The following is a 21,920-nucleotide window of genomic DNA, read 5'->3' as shown; positions in this document are numbered from 1 at the left end:
AATGTCAAATTCACCTTTGGTTTAAAAGTTGAGCTTGTCCACATGACCACTTTATCCTTATGGAAAACACACAACTGAGGACTGACCAACAATGTGACTAGTTCAGACATCCTCTTGGCTGATGTGACTGCTGTAAGGAACAATCTCAGCCTTTTAAGAGGAATTTTTTAAAAAGGTTGCAAGGAATGACTTGTAAGTGCAGAAAGCACTTACAATACTTTTAGAATTGACGTATATGAGGGCATCTGGTTAGACACAAGCCTTGGAAATATGGCAATACCATCATCAGAGCTTCAACCTGGAGTAGAGTAGAAGCCTTGAGGTCGTTTGCATGGCTGTCACGTAGAAATGCTAGAATGGATTTGATCTTTGGTTTCAATGAGTCGACTTCTACTCCACCTGACATACGCCTTCCAAGAAGTGCTGTAAATTCTATTAGTGCTGTAAATTCTATTATCTTCCTGATAAACTTGGGAGGAACCAGTGTGGAAGGGTAGATGAAGAGAAGGTTTGACCTTGGGATAGAAGAATCTGGTGAAGTACTGATTTACTTGATGATTGTTTGATGAAGCCAAGGTCCACTAAAGGAAGATTGAAGTGGGACATGATCAGTTGGAACAGGTCTTTTTTCAGGGGCCACCCCCCTTTTTGAATAGTCTGCCTGCTGAGCCCATTTGCCTGGATATCCATCAAATGCTCTGCCTTGACGGATACCAGGTTCTTCTCTACCTATGCTAAGATCCTGATTGTCTCCTTGTGGAGTCCTGAAGATCTAGATACCCATCCCCCCTGCTTGTTGAGGTAGGTTTTGGAAGACACACTGTCTGTTCTGATTAGAACATGTTGACTCCCAACCAGTGAACTGAAATAAAGTAAGACTGGAAAATCACCTGAAGCTCCAGGAAGTTGACAGGAAGACTAGTCTAACTTCTTGATCACTGACCCTACACTGGTTAGTTTTCTAGCATTGTGCCCCAACCAGAGAGACTGGTGTCTGTGAAGATCTGCTTCACCTCCAGGATGCAATATTTCTTTCCCTGCAAAAGACTGGGCATTCTTGTCCATGAGACAAGACTGGTTTTTATTGTCAAAGGATCCCAGATGGAAAGATTCTATTCATAATTTGTAGCTGGAAAAGTCTCAGAAGTTGCTGCAAAGATCCTGTGCACAACTGACTCCATTGGACAGCGCTGGTGGAAATCAGTAGACCTATCATCTTTGCAAGTGTCATCAGTGATAAAGACCTGCTCTTGATGATTGCTTGTGACATCTCCTTAACGTTCTTTGCCTTTGGTTCTGTTGAAAAAAAGGCAGTGATATTTTGAGTCTAATATGATACCCAGGTGTTTAAGTCTTCATGTAGCTTCTGGAGAACTTTTCTGCAGGCTGATAAGAAATCCATATGGATGCAGACAGTGGACAGTTGTTTCCGTGTCTTAACATGACTTGATCACACAACATTACCTGATCAACAAGTCGATTAAATAAGGATGGATGTGAATGCCCTACTTCCTTAATTTTACAACTGGACTGACTAGGATCTTCTAAAAGAATCTCAGGGCCACAGTGAGGCTCTGAATTGTAGATGATATCCTGCAATGGAGAACCTCAGAATTCTTCTGTGACCAGGAAAGTTCAAAAAGTGGAGGTAGGTTCCCATTATATCTACTGATATAAGGTACTCTTCTGGCGACAAAGATTCGGTAAAGGATCTCAGTCTCCATTCTGAAATGCCTCAGTTTAATGTTGTTGAGGTATTTTAAATCTAGGATTATCCTCCAATCTGTTTTTTTTGGTACCATGAAGATGAAATATACTCCTTGTCCCCTTTCTGAGGGAGGAACAGGTTCAATGGCCCATATGCTGAGAAGATGTTGGATAGCAGCACATGTTCTCTGTTCTTCTTTATTTTGGGGCTTTGGAGAGGGAAGAAAATGCCCTGGTGTGTGTGGGGGGAGGGGGCTGATGAATGCTATCAAGTATGCTCTGGAAACTATTTCCAGGGACCAATTGTCTGTCTGAGAATTGATCGACATGTCTTCAAAGTACAAAAGACACGGCCACCAGAATTGGTTCATGCTTTGAATGGTTTATTTTAACAGGTAGATCTTCAAGGTCTGCTGCTGAACAGCCTGTTAAATCAAGTGTTGAATGAGCCTCTTCTGAAGGTTTGTCTAGAGGAGCCTCAATCGGTCCTTGTTGGGAACGAAAAGGGCAATTCCCAAAGGGCCTCTTTTCAGTATGACTTAAAGTTCTGGGTAATACTTTTTTATTGTCTCTTGTTTCAACTAGAATTTTGTCAAGAGTGTCCCTGAATAGCATGATGCCTTGAAATGGATAGGCTATAACAATTGATTTAGCATGGAGGTTGGTTCGCCAAACCTGCAACCATAATGTTCTTCTGGCAGCTGCTGAAGATACCATAGCTCTAGAGGAAAAAAATTAAGGAAACGAATGTTGCATCTGCCATGAATGAAGTGCTACTGGCTCCCAGACAATAGCTACTCTTGAGACTACTGAGGGCACCAAGGAAGCCTTAATGGCCATGGTTGTGTCCCCATGGGCCTTTCTTAAGGCAAAGTCAGTCTTTTTGTCCAGGTGAGAACCATGCCCTTGCCATCTTGTGACAGGAACACAGATGACTGTAATGCTGCTATTGTGGACCTGAAAAGCTGTTTAGTGAAGAATGGTAAAACCTACATTTTCTTGAATAAACCTGGAAATTGCCTATTGGCCATAGGTTTTGTCCATTCCACCTTTAACTGTTTGTCAAAGAATTCAGGAAAGGGCAAGAGCTTATCTGTTACACAAAACCTAGGGAAGAATTAGTTGTATGCTTTGGGCCTGTCCTTGGGTTCTGATGAGCAGGACTTGCTTTTCCTCCTGAGGGATTATCCTGCATGTCATAGTCTTGGATAAGAGATATTAGTAATTCTTTGATTAAAAACAAACAAACTGATGGACTGTTTGGGAATTTTGATCTCATTCCTTTCCTCGTCAGAAAGGATCTCCCTCCCTTCCTGTTCTACTACACTACCGCTATCTGAATATATATCAGGATCTCATTGTGACCTATCTCCTTTTCTGCTAGATCTCCCTTTCCAAGAAATTGCTCTTTCCAAATCCCCTCTTTGGGTGGGGAAGGGCAGGAGAAGGAACTGGTGTGGGATTTATCTCTGACATCTCCACCCTGACAAAAACTGTCAATTTCCTCCTGCATGGTTTCTCTAAATAAGGTCAAGAAATCTGGGGAGAACATTGAGGGTCCAGATCCCTGCACATTACTCACAAGCAGACCTGGATCCAGATGCTACCATGAGTTGTGTTTCTGAGAAGTATCTTAAATTACTTTCACTGGGTCTGGGATTGCTTGTGGGGCTTATGGATATGGTGAAAACCACTCCACAGCCTTCTCCTAGTTGGTTAGCAAGAGTGCCAATGGCAGGTGGCACAGAAATGGTGACCACAGGCTCTGTCGGTAGAGAGAAGAACATCTCTTTTTGACAGGCTTTTGAGGTTCTGGCATCTTCACACTTGGATCAACTGCTGAGGTGGTTCCTGGGATATTTAGGCCAACTGCCTTGGTATTTTGTCCAGATCAGCAGTGGGGGTGGGGCTTTTAACTATCCTGAGAGGAAGCCATCATTGCCCTCACAAGCTTCCATGTTATAGTGATTGAGGTGTGTGCTTCTGAAACTTGTTAAATTCTAGAACACTCTCCTAGCTCTTCAGATTTCTGCCTGGGATCTCACCATAGGAGCACGGCAGACCAGAATAGAAGAGAAATTAGTGAGAAAAACAGATAAAATAGAGATCTAGGAGTATAGATGAGTAAGAAAGAGGAAACCGAATTAAATTGGTGAAACACTGCCCATTATGAAATGCTTTTCCTGTTGAGGCAGGAAAAGAATGGAGATGTGTGACTCCCACAAAGGAGTAAGGAAGAGAAGTCTAAGAGCTGATATTATAGCCATCTTCAAATTCCTGAAAGGCTGTGACAGAGGATGGAGCAGAGTTGTTTTCTGTTGCTCCAGAGGGTCGGACCAGAACCAATGAGATTAAATGAATTCAAAAGAATTTTCGGCTAAACATCCGGAAGACGTTCCTGACAGTTAGAGCAGTTCCTCAGTGGAACAGGCTTCCTCGGGAGGTGGTAGGCTCTCCTTCCTTGCAAGTTTTTAATTAGGGGCTAGATAGTCATCTGGCAGAAATGCTGATTCTGTGAACTCAGGCAGATTGTAAGTGGGTGGGCAGAAGGGACTGTGTAGGTACTTGGCTCTTGTGGCCCTTCTCTTGCATGTCCAGGGAAATGCTGATTGCCACTTTGGGGTTGGGAGATGAATTTCCTGCAGGTCAGACTGGCCAGATATTCTATTTTGTTGGCAGGGGGGCATCATCTAGCCACAGAATTGGGGTCACTGTGGGTGGGCAGGTAGTTGTGAATTTCCTGCAATTTGCAGGGGGTTGGACTAGATTACCCTGGAGGTCACTTCCAACTCTAATATTCTATGAAGTGGAAAAGAATTTGTTCTTACCTCCCTGAATGGAGGGTAAGAATCACCTACCAAGATGGATTTGGAGGGAGAAAGATCAAAATGGTTAGCCATGGTAGTCTGCTTGTAGCTGCAGAAAGAACAAGAGTCCAGTAGCAAATTAAAGACTAACAACATTTGCAGCAGGGTATGAGCTTACATGAGACACTGCTCACTTCTTCTATCCATCTATCTATTGATTTGTATTCTGCCATTCCCACTAGCAGTGGCTCATGGCGGGTAACATTTGTACACTCAATAAAATCATACTGAAACAATTAAAACCCCATTAAATCATCTTAGGTGGCAACAAACCCTCCCCTGTTCAACGGATTCCTTAAAAATGCCGCAGGGGGGAAATGCAGGGTAGCCAGATGGATTGGCTGGCTCTGGGAGGGGCCCAGATCTTCCTTGCTTTCAGATACAGCTAGAATGTGAGACCATCTGTCCTTGTATTTTGGAGAGTAGAGTGATTTGAGATGCCAAATGACAACAGCAGGTAGGACTGGATTAGGTGTGCTGTGCAGAGAGGTAGGAGGCATGGAGAAATCAGCACTGGTAATGAATGATGCAGGAAACTTAGGTCTCGATTCAGTCTAGGAGGAAGCATTTTCTTGAACCTCATGAACAGTTGCAATTCAGTAGTTTATCGTTCTAATCTCCCTTTGAAATTCCTGTGTAAGAGAAATGCTGATCGTAGGTCAGCAATGGAATGTCCTGGAAGGTTAAATCCCCCCTTCCCCCGCTCATACCCTGCCACAAGTATTTTTAAGGTACCTTTAAGGTATCACCAGACTCTTGCTCTTTTCTAAATCAGACACTGCAATCGATGCCACTGGAAATTTAACAGTCCAGACTAGGGTTTGTGTTCAGCAGTGTCCGAATTGGCCAATGCAGCCAGTGCCATGCTGCGCGGGGGGGGGGGGGGCATCCACCTCCCCTCCTCCCTTTTGGCGCGGCACTGGTTGTGTCATCCTGGAACGGCCTATTTGGATGCTGCCGCGCACAACCCAGACTGCCTGTTCTTTGTTTTGGAAAACCGCTGCAGGCAAGCTGCAGAAACCTTACTGCATATCGATAGAAAACAGGTAGCCTTAAGGATAAAGACAAAAAGGCCCTGGCCCCTCAACCAGGGCCAGGGCCTTTTCGGTCCTGGCCCCTACCTGGTGGAATGAGCTCCCGGGTGAGCTGCGGGCCCTGCGGCATTTACCAGCTTTCCGCAGGGCCTGCAAGATGGAGCTCTTCCGCCAGGTTTTTGGTTGAGGCCAGGGTCAGCGGAGTGCCAGCATTCCCCCCCCCCCCCGGATCTAGTAAGTGTCAGCATTCCCCCCCCCCCCCGGACCTAGTAAGTTAGATCTCCTCCCCACCCTCCCTGCCACTTTGATAGCAGGGGATAGGAATAATGAGAGCTTCCGCCATGTTGGGATTGTTTTTAAAGTCTTTTAATGGGGATTTTAATGGGGATAAGACTGTTGTGACCTGCCATGAGCCTACGGGGAATGGCGGGAAATAAATCTAATAAATAATAATAATAATAATAATTAAAATCTCTATCAAAAAGAAACCAAATCAGCCCTTCAGGAATGAGAAAACTGCATTTCTACATGCTGCTGACAGGAGTTTTTACTTCTATTACTCAGGATTCCTGTATGGATGCAGAGAGTAAACAGTATTTGTGGAATTCAGACTCCAATATTCTGTCAATAGAATAAGCCATGCAAATTGAAGGTTTAATTTGTAAATTTCTTACCATTACATTTCTTGCCAAAATACAGGCATTTTTGTAGAACCTTATTTGGCAGGACATGGGCTGTGGGTGGGGAAAAGAAACAACATACTCCCTCTAACCAAGATTAAGGCTGGAATACAACTAAAATAAACCAGGGGGCTGCAATCTATAGTTCTAAAGACAAATATGGCTCTTGAAAGAAAGAAAACATCTATAGAAGTGATGTATTGTTGGAGGGCTAGGTAGGATGTGAGAATAACCATGGGGTGAAAGGAATGGCAGGAATTTCTTTTTCTGAGACTAAAGGGCTTCTTAGAGAGGGGTAAACAGATGCTTGCAGTCCAACTGAGAACCGGGAGTTGGATGCAGGCAAACGTTTCCACAGGCACAAGGAATTCTACCCACAGAATGTGATTCTCTTGCCTCTCACCTCCTGCGGCAGCCTGAAATGCCCTCCAAATCCTGTTTCAAGGGGTTCTTTATCCATACAAGAAACAAGATCTCAGGAAGCATTTGGGCCTGCTGCAAGACAGGAAAGGTGAGCTAAGGGATCCGTAACCACCAGTGATAGGGCTACAGAAATGTTACGGATTATTAACATCAATCAATCTGCATTAATGTCATCACAGCAATGGCCAGGAGTGCCTTTTACCGACTTTGGCCTGTTAGCCAGCTGTGGTCACTGTGATGCATCTTCTTGTTACATTGAGAATACTGTAATGAGCTCTACATGGGACTTGAAGGACAGTGTTTGGAACTTCAGTTTGTGGAGAATGCTGCAGCCAGGAACTTGACTGGTCATGCAGACCACATTATTCCAGTCTTGGCCCACCTACAGTAGCTTCCAATTTGTTTTGGAACACAATTCAATGGGTGGTCTTGACCCTCAAAGCCCTATATAATTTGGGACCAACAAGGGTAAAAGACAAATCCCTAGCATACAGTAATATGGCTGACCCTTGCTTGGCAACAGGGAAACCCTGAATCAGTGATCAAATGTAATACAATTATGAAGGTACATAGCATCAACTGGATCTGTTTTTCATGTGGCTGAAGACTCGCCAGAAATTCTATGATCTGTGAATTAATCTCAACATGATCCTTAATGATCTGGCTAGATGCAGAGCTGGGTATATTCTGCTCTCAAAATGTAAAATTCTGTGACAAGAGGAGGTGAACTTTGCAACCTGGTATAAATTGTGCAATGTATGTCAACAACAGCCGCCAATACAGAAACACGACTTTATAAAGATAAAAATATTTATAGAATGCTTGGAGTAGGAGCACTAACATAACACCTTGTATGGTTGCCACATTCTTCAGACCCAATCCACCTGATTAATCTATTTCACTGCCCAGATTTGTTTTCTCTCATATCCAAACTGGTATTCAGGAAGGCAGACACAGAGAAGGGAACAAGTGCCTTCCAGCTCCCACAGAGGAGGATATGATGATCTCTGGAATGACGGTATCTGAAGCTGAGATATTGTATGCAAAAGGAAGAGAGAACTGGTGAGGTGTCAGAAGTAGAACTTTTTAGGGGGTTGGGACACCTTCCCTATAAGGCTGAAGAATCTGAGACTTTTCAGCTCAGAAACAAATTAGTATGAGAGAGGTTTATAAAATTATATGCATGCGGGGGGGGGGGGAGTTCACAAAGGGAAATCTTTCTCCCCTTCCCAAAACATTACAACTTGAGTTTGATGGACAGTAGATTCAGGATAAACAAAAAGAAATACTCTTTCACACCCAGAGTGATTAAAATGTGGAATTCACTGCAGGTGCAAAGGCCTTTGGCCAATATAATAAAAGCTATCTACCTAGCCCCCCTTCCCTCCCAGAGGATGTAGTGATGGCCATGGGAAAAGGGATTGGATAGATTCATGGAGGATAGGTCTATCAGTAGCTAATAGCCGTGGTGACTAAGGGGAACCTCCATGTTCAAAGGTACTAAACCTCTGAATCCCAGAGCCAGGAGACAAGATGTGGGGATGCCTTGGCCCCTACACCCTGTTGTTGGCCTCCAGTGGAACTGGCTGGCCACTGTGTGATGCAGGATGTTGGATTAAATGGACTACTAGTCTGATCTAGCAGGACTCTTATGTTCTCATGACTTACATGCTTCTATGCCTCAATCAAACATTTGCGCCAGAAATGGCACATGCAGTTCGTTGTGAGGGTAGCTAAAAATCTAAGTGCGGAATTGCAGAATCTTTCATGTGGGGCTAACACTCCATTGCCATATCTAAGCAGTGAAAATGAGCACTTGCAATTAAACCAACTGCAAACTTTCACAATATTTTAAGCTGATCTAATCCAAAGCAAGGACTCTCCTGTACGATGCTAAGCAGCCACATGATAATGGATGCTATCAGACTTCTCAGCTAAGTGTGGGCATTCTGTCAATTCTACTTAGCTTCCAAAATATGATGAGATGAAGCTAGCCTGGGCCATCCAGACCAGGTCTATATGGATGTGGGTTTAATTTCACTGCTTGTAAAATGCTATATAATGCCACGTACAACACGAGAAAATCACTCGCACAAACAATTTTCATATAAGCGTCACATGCTGAAGAGAAGCGATGACTTTTAAAAACCTATACCTTGTGTGTAAAACTATGATCTTGATTTGAAGGCCTAAATTCTGCAAAGCCCGGTGCATCCTGCAAGTGAAACAACTGTGCAGTTTTACAACAGTTAATGTTGTTGAAGCTGAAAGAAGCAAGCGACGTCAGGACAAGGGGGTGGGGGACAACTAAGCTTTAATAGGGAACGTAACATGAGCCAGTTGGCAACACGAAGGGCATCTGGAGGATGGGTGCTGAGAAGCCTTCAAGGCAGAAGAGGAGTTGGTTTTTATACCATGCATTTCTCTACCTTAAGGCATCTCAGAACAGCCTTCCTCACCCCACGTGAGGCACCTTGTTTGTAGGTGAGGCTGAGGGAGTTTTGAAAGAAACATGACCGGCCCAAGGCCACCCAGCAGTCCGAGTGGAGGAGTGGGGAATCAAACCCATGTCTCCGGATTAGTGTCCTCTGCTCTTCACCATTACATCATGGTGGATCTCATAGAAATGGTAGGCAATGTAATTCTTTGAGCTTGAGGGGGGGGGGGGGGAAACTGCCAATCTGAGAGACAGGTCTGTCACCATAGAACAATGTCCAGAAACCTATATGGTATAAATGGCTTTTTTAAAAGATAAATCTCCAGACAATGAGCAGTACACAGAGGTCACATAGAACCACAGAGTTGGAAGGGACCATACAGGCCATCTAGTCCAACCCCCTGCTCAATGCAGGAACTGCCTAAAGCAGGGGTAGTCAAACTGCGGCCCTCCAGATGTCCATGGACTACAATTCCCAGGAGCCCCCTGCCAGCGAATGCTGGCAGGGAGCTCCTGGGAATTGTAGTCCATGGACATCTGGAGGGCCGCAGTTTGACTACCCCTGGCCTAAAGCATCCAGGATAAGTATCTGTTCAGCCGCTGCTTGAAGACCACCAGTGATGGGGAGCTCTCTACTGCCTTAGGCAGCTGATTCCACTGCTGAACCAGGGGTAGTCAAACTGCGGCCCTCCAGATGTCCATGGACTACAATTCCCACAAGCCCCTGCCAGCAAATGCTGGCAGGGGCTTGTGGGAATTGTAGTCCATGGACATCTGGAGGGCTGCAGTTTGACTACCTTTTTTTCTCGATATCTAGCTGATATCATTCTCCATGTTTAAACCCATTACTCTGCTGCTAACAGGAACTTTTTCCTATCCTCCAATGCTGCATTTATTTTAAGCACTTCAAATGAGCAGATGAATGGTTCCACAAGCCTAAATATGTGCAGGCACCAAGTGAAAGTAACTTGATATACCTACTGTCAGAGAAGACTAGACTGCTTTTAACATGTTAAATGTCTGCCAGGATGACCCACTTGCCTGATTCTGTTCATTATAAGTTTGTTCCTGGCTTGTTCTGGGCCTAAAGAAGGAATTCATGTATCGGTACTTCTCTTTGATGAACCTGAATTAATGAAGAGCAATTTGTTTTTCTTACTATTTCTCAGTTCAGTTCTTTTGGACACGGAAAAGCCTTGTGATTCCAGATACAAACATTAATTCCAAAAATTTGATTTGGGGATTTTTCAGAAATCCTGATTTTTGGGGGGTCCAATAGAACTGAACGGGGATGGGGGGACCGAGAGGTAAAAGAGCAGTGGCAAGGCTCCTAGAAACAGCTGAGAGGTGGCTCAACTGAGGATCTTTTGGGCAATCCCTTTAAACTGGGCTACTCAAAAGAACTGGTCAAACACCTGATCCTGAAGGGAGAACTCTCCCCACAGGCTTGTCTGGGATTCTGCTGGGCAGCCTGATTTAAACTGGACTACCCAAGAGCCTGCCAAGCCGCCAGGTCCTGCAGTTCTGCTGGACAGCCTGGCTTAGACTGGGCTACCCAACAGAGCCTGTTCAGGAGCTGATCTCATGGGGAGATTCTCCCTGCAGGCTCAGCAGCCCAGTTTAATCATGTGGGGAGAACTTTGCTGGGTAGCTCAGTTTTGCTAGTAATTCCTGAATATTTCTGGGGTTTGGGGGAGATTTCTTTCTTGTTCTTCTAAAGAATCCTGGATACATTTGGGAAACTCAAATATACCTCAAAACACTGATAAGGTGTTTGTAGGTTATATTTTCAGTTTAAAGGTAAAGTTATCCCCTGTGCAAGCACCGAGTCATGTCTGACCGTTGGGGTGACGCCCTCTAGGGTTTTCTTGGCAGACTCAATACAGGTTGGTTTGCCATTCCCGTCTCCAGTCCTTACCGTTTTACCCCCCAGCAAGCCGGGTCCTCATTTTACCGACCTCGGAAGGATGGATGGCTGAGTCAACCTTGAGCCGGCTGCTGGGATCAAACTCCCAGCCTCATGGTCAGAGCTTCAGACAGCATGTCAGCTGCCTTACCACCCTGCGCCACAAGTGAAATTTTCAGTTTAGGCAAACCCAAATGTACATCCCTACTCAAGACTAAGAAATAGCAATCCTACTCAGATGTCCTATTTTATTCAAGAAGCTTAGAATACAACATGTGTGTGGAAGTAGCACACAATGACTGAACATTGTGGATATTTCTGCATGTATACCGTGCTGCACAGGGATTCCAGAGGCCAGCAACCTCAGCAACTCATGATTCTCAAGAAGGACCGGAACCTAATGGCTTGTCGGGGAATTTTGATTCAGGCAAATGGCATCTGTGGAATGCTTTTGGTGGGGAGAGGGGAAAAGGAGGAAAGAAAGAAAGCTCGGGCCAGGTTTAAGACTGCGGATAAACTTCCTAGAATTTTTAAAAACATACCTAGCACCTTACAGTGTGCAGGAACCAATGGACAGAGTGTGGGATTTTCAATGGCACACTAGCCCACTGTTCCATTGTGGCAGAGTTTCACAAAAGACTGATATGTAGGGAAAATCACGTATACGCCTACACTGAACTGCATGATAAACACAGGTCTGTGTATTTCGCAAGCACAAACAGGAAGCTGTGACTGGCTCCTTGTATCACACAGTGCAGTTGTCCATCCCTTTGTCCCACATTATATGGTTCCCAGTGGTTCCGATGGTCATGTAAGAAACTACTCTGGCCAAAACTGCATTGCTCTTATACCTCTTATCCCTAGCTGCCAATTCAAGTTTCTGCTTCCTTATCGAAATCTGTGAGAGCTTTTTAACACCTGCATTCTGCCAAAAGAATCATTCAAAGGAACAGAAAGTGTTAAATTCAATCTGCTCTTCAAATTACCTTGGTGCACAACAGGCTCAGCTTTACTACGGGCATGTTATGATTTCTGGAAATCCAACTCTTGCCTCCATGAACGTAGGCCCACATTAATTCTATTAAAAGCTGACATTCCATTTCCCCTAAGGGGCTGTGCAGAGAAATCCCAACCAGCCAGCCCCCATCATCTCCCCCACACTCATACAGATCGGTTTCCTTGGGCGGGCAACAAGAAAGGACGACAGACGCGGAGAGGCTTGGACCTTTGTTCTCCTCAAAGGATTTCCGCCCCTTCCAAGGTGTCCAGGGGACAGCAGAAGGTAGGGAAATCTGGAGAGCAGGCAAGGAAGACCTACCTGGATGTTTTTTTCACAGTCTGTTTGCTGGTGAAGGGAGAGCTCACTTTCTAGCACAAATTTCTTCCCACACTTGTCGCAGATCTGCATGCGCCTGTGAGTGACGTTCATGTGCTTCTCCAGATACCAGCGGGTGTTAAACACCCTGGGGCACTTCTCACAGGTCAAAGTCTCCTTTTCTTCACACTTTGATTTCTGCACAGGTGCCTTGGGCTCCTTTGCAGCTTTCTTCTTACGCTTGGGGGTTTCAACGCTTTTTCTACGCCCCCGTGTAGTTCTGGAAGTAGGGGAAGTTGTGGTGGCTGCAGCAGATGCAGCTCTCCGCGTCCTCCTTTGTGCAACACTATCATTCGCCTCTCCTTGCTCTTTTTTCTTCTGCCTCTCATTCTCATCATAATCATTACTGTCTTCAGTGGCCTCTTCCTCCCCACTGTCACCCTCCTCTTCCTCACTGCTGGTCTTAAGAACAGCAGTTTCTTTGGACTGGGAGGGGACCCCTTTCTCCCCTTTTGATACATTTAAGGTTTGGTTGTTAAGGTTTACCTCGACTATTATCTGCTCCCTTTTGTAAGTCACTTCATCTTCCTCCTCTTCCTCCTCCTGCAAGTCGTCAGAGTTCTCCCTGTCTTCTTTCACGGCTCGGGCCTCTCCTACTGCTCTGTCTTCCCTGAAATATGGCTGCTCCTCTCTTTCGTGGAGTTGTGGCTTACTTGCTTTGGGGTCCACCAGCACAGAATAAGGGCTCCCAGACTCCCTCTTGTACACTTTGGTGGACAGATCAAGTTCCTGACTGGCTTCGTGATAGAAAGGGGGCGGCACCTGATCCCGCTGGCTGTCCTCTTGTGCCATCCCAGCTCCGTGGGAGGTGCAGTTTTTAGCCATCTGCTGGCAAGAGCTGGCTGCGTCATTCATGGGGGCTCCCGATTCATTGAGCACCTCGTATTCCAGAAAACCAAAGTAGCTCCTCTGGAACAAGGCGAAGCATCGGAAAACGCTAACACATGGCTGCTTTGGGGGAGCAGAGCACCACAGCACGTGTCGGTCATGGAACTCTGGACTTCAGCAGGACAACGTTGTCGGCAGCAGTTCACAGGAAGAAAGCTGCCAACCAACAGCTGAACACTTGGTCTAAAAAAGAAGAAGAAAATTAAGTCAGTGGCTTAAAAGGACAATGGAAGGAACTTATCCCTGAAATCACTTATGGCTTAATCCAAGCACAACCGGGATTTAGCCACACCAGTCATTAGCCGTTCTTATTCATAATAGCCCATTCATCCTACTGGGGGGGGCAGGGGGTGAAGAGTTTAATTCTAATGCTGGCAAATATTTCGGCTGTCTCTCAGAGCAATGCAAAGGCCTTGGGAGACATTCCTAATTTAATCGTCTGATTTAAACGTAGTATGCAAAAAATACAAACGAGTCTGCCTTAAAATGAATCAGAGTCGCCTACTGAAATTCCTATCATCTATTCGAGTAGCAGCACTTTGGGCTCTCAGGCAGAAGTCTTTCACACCTCCTATTACATGACCCATTTAACTGGGCACATGAGTACTGGGCACTGAACCACTGGGCCGTGCTGCCAAATAGCTTATTTTAGGGGCCATCCTATGTCATGCCCTAAGCTGGCATGGCTCAAGAGTATGCTGCCCCCATATTGTGCTGACGCCACTGTCGGGCCAATGTGACTCCTCTGTGGACAGAGAACAGGACAGCAGAGAAGCAACCTAACCCTCTCTTGGCCTAGTTACATTTTTGACACATAGTCCCAGCAAAGTGCATGTGCTTGTGAGCCCAGCCACCTGCCCCTCTCCATGCACTGGTACAATCTGGTCACCAGTTAAGACTGCAGGGAATCACAGGCTTCCTAAGCACTATCTAAATCAGGGGCTGGCAGGAGCTCATGGGAATTGGGGCTGGCAGGGGCTCATGGGAATTGTAGTCCATGGACATCTGGAGGACCACAGGTTGACTACCCCTGACCTAAATGACACACAGAATGACCACAGTGCAGATGATAAAGGGTGCTTCTTGCTACACTTACATAGGACATCCATGGGAGGGAGAATTTGATGATCAGAACCCCACAGAAAGGGTACTTTGCACATACAGGCAAGGAGAACAAACATTGTTACAGCACACTCCTAACAGTATTCAGGGCAAATCCATTACAGGTGCATCACCTTGCCCCATGCAAAGAATATATATCAACTCTAGGCATTCCTCAAACATTCGGCTTCCTTATAGAAAGGTGTGTGTGTGGAGATAAGCTGGCACTGCTACACATTTAGCACAATCTCAAGGCTGTGGGGACACAGAGAGCTCAGCTACAGTCCCAAGTAGCTGCCAGCCCCTCCATTCTACCCTGTGCTTTAGCTAGCCAAACCCCCAGTAATTTCTATTGCCCTGTCAGAGTAGAAGAACACAAAGCAGCCCAAGCAGGCAGTGCAGGTGGCCCCAATGCAATTTCTACAAAAGATGGGTAAATACTGATTCAAAGGAGTCATCCTACCATGTAGGGACACTCCAAAGCCAAAGGAGGAGCTACAGAATCTGAAAGAGAACCATGTGCAGGCCAGAGGTGTGCATTCGGCCCAGTTAAAACTTAAGAAGTTCACTGTTGGACCAGACCAGTGGCCCATCTAGTCCAGCGTCCTGCCTTATACAGTGGCCAACCAATTCCAACCAGCCAGCCATCCCAAGTGAATGTTTTTGATGGACAAATTATCACCTGGGCTTGGGACTCCTTTGTGAGCTTCTTAGCTCCATGCAGTGCTTGAGTCTGGAACAGTGGACCTGACAGTGCTTTTCTCAATAGTATTTCACTGGAGAAATAAAATCATGGGCCGTGGATTTGAATCCTAGTGAGGGGGTTGCTGGCATGAAGGCAAAGCTCACCTTTTAGCCAACAACAGGCTGGGTGTTAGCAAAACAGGAGGAACCCCACAAATCAGACATCACAATTCACAAAGAACAGTCTTTTAACCACATGTAGGGTTGTGCACTTCAGTGCGGTTTGGCCACTTTGGTGATCACCGAAGCCCAAAGTGGGGCATATGAGGCCAGCACCATGGAGAGGAGGGGCAGCGGTGGCAGCCCAGATGGTGGCTGCACGCAGGCATAGAGCTCTGCGCCTGTGTGTGGCCGCTGGCTGGTGCGCTGGCGCTGCGCCTCCTCTCCACATCATGGTGCTGGACGCCTCGGGCTTCGGTGATCACCGAGGCTGTTGATTTGCATTGAAGCTACATAGCCAAATAGGCAAGAAATTCGAAATCACTCCACTGCCCTGTCAATCCCAGTCATCTAACTCCCCTCCTGTCCAACCCCCTCCCTGCACGCCGCTGATACTTAAATGCTGAGAAGTCAACAAACAGGTTATTTGGCCATCACAGAACAAAAGACAAAGCCCTACCTGGCCTGTACCTAATTCAGTCACAGCAGGGACTCACTATTAGCGGTTCTATTCCCTCACTACAAGATCCATGCCAATATTCCGGGAAAACCTCACTTTAATTTCTGGCCCAGTGTGTATAACCCGAATCACCTGTCAAACTTTACCTTCTGTTCAGAAGGAACCTGCCTTTGAACACTAGTCCTTGCCACATGGAACCTTCCTCTTTTATACCTGCTTTGAATGAATAAGTCCCAGCACTGGAGACGGTCTCATCCTGATCTGCGTCAGACTGCTAAATTCTCTCTCTACATTTCCAAGCTTGGAAAGAAAATCTTCTGAACTCGGAGCACTGATGCTTGTTCTTTGCCTGGTGCAGAACCTCCCCCATAATAAACGTGCTCCTTTTCCTATAATTAACTTTATTTCTTTTTCCCCCAGTTAATCTGGATTCTCAGTGTTTCTCCCACACTTCTAGCAGTCCTTTGCCACATAATCATAGATCTCTTATTACTGGTCTGTGGGTCACAGACTAAGTTTGAGGATCCTTTCTGCTTGTTGTAGAACTCAAGTCAGAGAGGTTCTCTTAGCACTGAGTGAGAGGTGGTAGTTTCCTTATATGAACGCCAGTTAGCAGAGATTTTGGGTTCCAATGAGTCAGAGGGACATACCTACAATGGCAAGATTCCCAACTATTCAACCGTATTCTGATTGGTGGGCTTTCCAGAAAAATTTGAATTTTAAGAAATAATTTAAATAAAATAATTAAAGCATTTAATAAAACCATTTAAATATCTTAGTAAAGAAGGCAAATACACCATGTACAGTTACTGGGGTTTGTCCATGCTCCATATTCCACATTTAGCTCTTCTACCTTGATTGGTATACAACAGGGGTAGTCAACCTGTGGTCCTCCAGATGTCCATGGACTACAATTCCCATGATCCCCTGCCAGCAAGGCTGGCAGGTGCTCATGGGAATTGTAGTCCATGGACATCTGGAGGACCACAGATTGACTACCCCTGGTATACAAGACAACAGCCCAGACAACTATAAACAGACTATATTTACAGAGGTGGGGCAGAAGATTTCCCAATGAAAAGTCAGCAATGAAAAAATGTCTGCCCCACATCACTGATTCTGATCAAAGAGTACATTTAAATGTTTTAAAAAATAAAGAGTTCGCTTCCTTTCCCAATGGGGACCCCGAACAGCTCTTTAAAAAAGGGGTGGAGAAAAACAATGCATTAAGAATTGCATTAAACTTTTGACTACACTTGGGGACAACAAAGGAAGGAATGTGCAAACACAAATGTTAATTTCGTTCTTGAGGACAGAATAAGCCAGCCACAGTAAAATATTTTTGTTATAATTTCTCTGACTCTTATAATAAATGAGGCTGTATCATTTTCCTGGAATGTTAGCACTGCATCACTGATGTCCTGCATGTGTTTCTAACCAGCTTCTCTTTGGTCTACTGGCTGCCCCACACCTGGGCATTGCAGTATCCCAGACCTTTAGGTCTGGGGGACTTTAATGTCTGTGCAGAGCTGCCATCTTCTGGCAACGGCCCAGACCAAATGTCGTTTCTCAAACACACAGTTTGCTACTGGTCCCATCACTCAAGCAGGCCACATCCTGGATCTGATCTTCAGTGTAGAGCTGAAAGTGGATCTGGCAGCAACTATTGCCATGCCATGGTCAGACCACTGCACCCTGAAGGCCCAACTCTGTATGCTGCTTCCTCCTTGCATGGGTGATGGGCACATCCTTACCCGCTCGCAGAGACTTATGGCTCTGGATAGATTCCTGAATGCTCTGAGGAACCCGATGGCTCTCAGCAACTCAGTAGATGGGCTGGTTGATGACTGACACAGCCAGATGTTGACCACCATCAATGAGATCGCTCCCCAAAGTTCTCTCCACCCCTGTCTCAAACACGTCCCCTGGTATACAGAGGAGCTGCATGAGAAGAAATGGGAGCTAAGATGACAAGAGCAAGTTTGCAGGAAGACTCATGCTGAAGTCTCAACAACAATTTATAGGACGCTTATGGCAGCCTATGAGATGGTGGGGAAGGCTGTGAAATGTGAAATTTTTCACAGAATACTAGCCCGTGCCCAGCACAATTGTTTAGGGTAGTTTGGTCATCAACCAGCCTCAAGGGTGTGCACTAAAATAATAGTCAACTGGATATTAACTGTGAGGCCTTTGTGAACATTTCTGTGGATAAAATTTCAATACTCCACTGTGATCCCCCCCTTCTGACACAGTAAGGGAACTAGAGGCCCCTTGGCTGCCTTTGGAAGGAGCATTTTGATTTCTTCAGGCAGCTCATGATGACTGAAGTGGATAGGTTGCTAGCATCAGTGAGGCCAGCCACACACCCATTGGATCCCTGCCCCTCATGGCTCCTTAAAAGGACTGAGAGGATAAGAGACAGTTCTGTCAGGGCCCTTAACTCTTCCAGCTCATTTCACCTGGTAGGAGCCAGGACTGAAAATGTCCTTGCCCTGATTGAGGCCAGTGAGCTTCCCTCGAGCTGGGGACCACTAGCCTGTTTTCATTTAATGAATGGACAGCTCTCTGGGGGGCTCAGGCAGGCTATCAGATACGCTGAGGCCAGGCTGAGAACAGCCTTAAAAGTCAAAACAAAAACCTTGAACCAGATCCAGAATTCAACCAGTAACCAACTGGTAATTGCATTTGTTATTAACTGAATGATGTATACCACCCTGAGCTGGTGCCCAGGGGGTTGGTATAGAAATCTAATAAATAATAATAGGCTGCCTAAGGAGTTAGAAAGACCTCCTCACAATCTTCAAGCAACAGCTGGACAGATACTTATCAAGGATGCTTTAGGCCAGGGGTCCCCAAGCTTTTGGCATATGGGGGCCACATTAGCATGTCCAGTGCCTAAAGAGGGCCACATCTTAAACCAAAATTTAACAAAACCATTAACCTACTTATTGAGATGAAAAGAAATGTTAACTAATGTAATCCATGTTGGCACAATATTTAACCGTGGAATCCTTTTATTTAGCTACACATGCTTACCTAGTCAGTGTGATTTTTTTGTGGCTGTTTTCTGTTAGACGAGGCATTGATGTCCAAGTCAAGGTTTGTGATAGACACTCTTAAAATGTCACGTAAATATTCATCTGTAAGCCTTGATCTACACTTCAATTTCACAATTTCCATCTTGGAAAAGGTTTGTTCGCAGATGTATGTGGTGCCAAAGACGGTGAACATGCCTGCAGCAAATGTCTTTAGGTTGATAAATGTATCAGGTGGACCAGAATAGAAATCAAACAGACTATTTTCTCTGTAAATGTCTCTGAGATTATCACTGGCTTGCAAACCAATTAGTTCCACCTGAAAAAAGTTAAAGGGGCAGGATGAACAGCAGTAGATGGGGCCTCTTGATGCAGGAAGAATGGGTCTGAGGGGAAATGCCCTGAGGGTGATAGCAGCAGACAAGCAGGTTGGAGGGCTGCACAGAAAGTCGTCTGGGGCCATATGCGGCCTGCGGGCCTCAGGTTGGGGACCCCTGTTTGACTGTTCCTGCACAGAGCAGGGGCTTGGACTAGATTACCTGTATTGAACCTTTCCAACTCTATGATTCAATAATAATAATGATAGTAGTAGTAGTAATATTTCCAAAACAGCTGCAAGCACTGAAAACTGAATTCCCAAAAACTAAACCCAGATACAGCTGGCGTACAGTACATCAAACTACACCATCCCAAAACTCCTAACAAGTGCTCCAGAGATGCTGTGCAAAGCATCGACAGCTTGAGTTGAAACAGGAAGGTCTTAATTTAGATGATTGACAGACCTGACTTCCCTTGAAGTCATGGCCCATTCTCCACCAGCTCCAATGGTTGCCAGTTGAATTCTGGATCAGGCTAAAGGTCCTGGTAATTATCTTCAAGGCCATACGCAGTCAGGGCACAGTGTACCTGAGGGACCACCTCCCTGCCTATGCCCCTCAAAGAGCACTACACTCCGCTGCCTCCTACTGGCTAATGATCCCTGTCCCTAAAGAAGCCCGCCTGGCCTCAACCAGGGCCAGAGGAATGGGAAGGCGACTGTAAGCCGCTTTGAGCCTCCTTTGGCTAGGGAAAAGCAGCATATAAGAACCAACTCTTCTTCTTCTTCCTCTTCATCCTTCTCTGTCCTGGCCCCCACCCGGTGGAATGAGCTTCCAGAGGAGATCAGGGCCCTGATGGAGCTAAAACAGTTCCACAGGGCCTACAAAAGGGAGCTCTTCCACCAGGCACTTGGTTGAGACCAGGCACAACCAACAACATCTACAGGGCCCCCTCCCTCTCCCCACCCCCAGAAATCCATCAAGGCATTCTGCCCCTGGATCTATTTGAATTATTACTGTTTAATGTTGCTTTGTTACCCTGTTATCATCCGTTAATAATATTAATGTTAGTTATTTATATGTATGGTTCTTTGTATAGTTCTCAGTTCCATGTAAACCACCCTGAGCCTTCGGGGAGGGTGGTAAATAAATATAAATAAATAAATAAACAAACAGACAAACCATACTTATACCAAGCTGACTCTATAAAAAGGCAAAATATACATACAACTTTGTGTAAATGGCTTACAGGTGATCAAAAGCAGGCATATATTTAAAAAATATGTTATGTGTTGCAGGATTATGTGGAAACAAGGCAGCTGCTCCAATATAGCAAATCTGATCTGCGCCGTAGAACAATTTTCTGCAGGTGACTATTGTAGCCAGCACAGAAACCCTCCTGCCTTGAGCTAACAACTGCGACCAAGAAACTGGGAACCTTCTCAGGAATAGCCTTTGTATCATAGAACAGTCTCTGGGAAACCTGCCAGGCTTCTATTTGTCTCTCTGTCATTATGACATTTTTGTATACTGAAGCTTTTTACCTTAGTATTTGATTTCCTTCTTGGCTTGTTGTCATTTATGAAACTTATACTTGGCTTTATTCATTAGCTGTGAAATTTTTTAATTGCATATGTTAACAGTTGGTATGTGGGCAGCCTTGAACAGCTTTTTTGAAAGGTGGCAAAGGAAATGAAATGACAGAATCTAAAGAACTGGACTTGCATAGAGGTTTTTTGACTTTTCCCTTTGACTCGTGTCCTTATTACAAAATGATTTTGCAGTTTATTTCCGCTCCAAAAGTAGCTTGCCATTTATTAGGGAGGGCTGGTTAAGAAATATGCCCAATGTCCTGATGGAAGCACAGGACTAAGTGCACAGATTTTTTAAAAACTTCCCCCTCCAAATGATGTGCAGCCTTCTGCAGTAAGACGAAGATCCCAAGGTACCTCAAAACTTGTGTACTAGGGACAGTGTTACTAGACACACAGCATACTTGGAAGTGTCCCACTGAATTGTGCTGCTGTACAAAAGTACTTAATCTATCTTTATCTATTCTTATAATATAAACTTTATCTATTCTTATAATATAAATTATGAGCCTCTTGTGGCGCAGAGTGGTAAGGCAGCTGTCTGAAAGCTTTGCCCATGAGGTTGGGAGTTCGATCCCAGCAGCCGGCTCAAGGTTGACTCAGCCTTCCATCCTTCCGAGGTCGGTAAAATGAGGACCCAGCTTGCTGGGGGGTAAACGGTAATGACTGGGGAAGGCACTGGCAAACCACCCCGTATTGAGTCTGCCATGAAAACGCTGGAGGGCGTCACCCCAAGGGTCAGACATGACTCGGTGCTTGCACAGGGGATACCTTTACCTTTACCTTTATAATATAAACTGGCTGTCGGCTCAAAGTTTCATGCGAGAGATTCTCCTGTGACACTTTGAGCCGTTAGCCAATTTACATTATAAGATAGATGAAGAACTTTTGATGTATAGTAGTATAATATTGTAAAAGGTTACAGCCACTGAGGAAAAATATTGTTTTTGGAAATGGGCTTGTGAAAACATCCAGAACCCGTTTTGGCTATATTTACTTTGTAAACCTACCAATCAAGAGACTTTAAACGAATGGTTTAAATTGTCCTTTATTGTCAAGCCAACATGTTGATTTCTTTCTCTCTTCAGTTTGGTGAAATCGATTAGCCCTCTATTTTTTTTGTAACTTCCCCGGATCAACAAATTGTTCTTCAGATGATTGCAGATCACAAGTTTAAAATCTGTTCCATTATCTT

The 21,920-nt window shown here is 45.2% G+C and overlaps 1 protein-coding gene across 2 annotated transcripts in view; it reads right to left on the bottom strand.

Moving 5' to 3' along the window:
- Nucleotides 1-21,920, bottom strand: part of ZNF652 (zinc finger protein 652) — a 42,636-nt gene that overhangs the window by 9,934 nt on the left and 10,782 nt on the right. For both annotated transcript variants that reach the window (XM_077315573.1, XM_077315572.1), the window contains exon 2: nucleotides 12,373-13,500. In XM_077315573.1, the coding sequence (XP_077171688.1) occupies nucleotides 12,373-13,284 (912 nt within the window). In that variant the 5' untranslated portion in view covers nucleotides 13,285-13,500. The remainder of the gene's footprint in view (nucleotides 1-12,372; nucleotides 13,501-21,920) is intronic.

This window comes from Paroedura picta, chromosome 16 (assembly GCF_049243985.1).
Source record: "Paroedura picta isolate Pp20150507F chromosome 16, Ppicta_v3.0, whole genome shotgun sequence".
Lineage (NCBI taxonomy): Eukaryota > Metazoa > Chordata > Lepidosauria > Squamata > Gekkonidae > Paroedura > Paroedura picta.
Note: the sequence above shows the minus strand (reverse complement) of the source record. Positions and strands in the feature narration are given on the sequence as shown.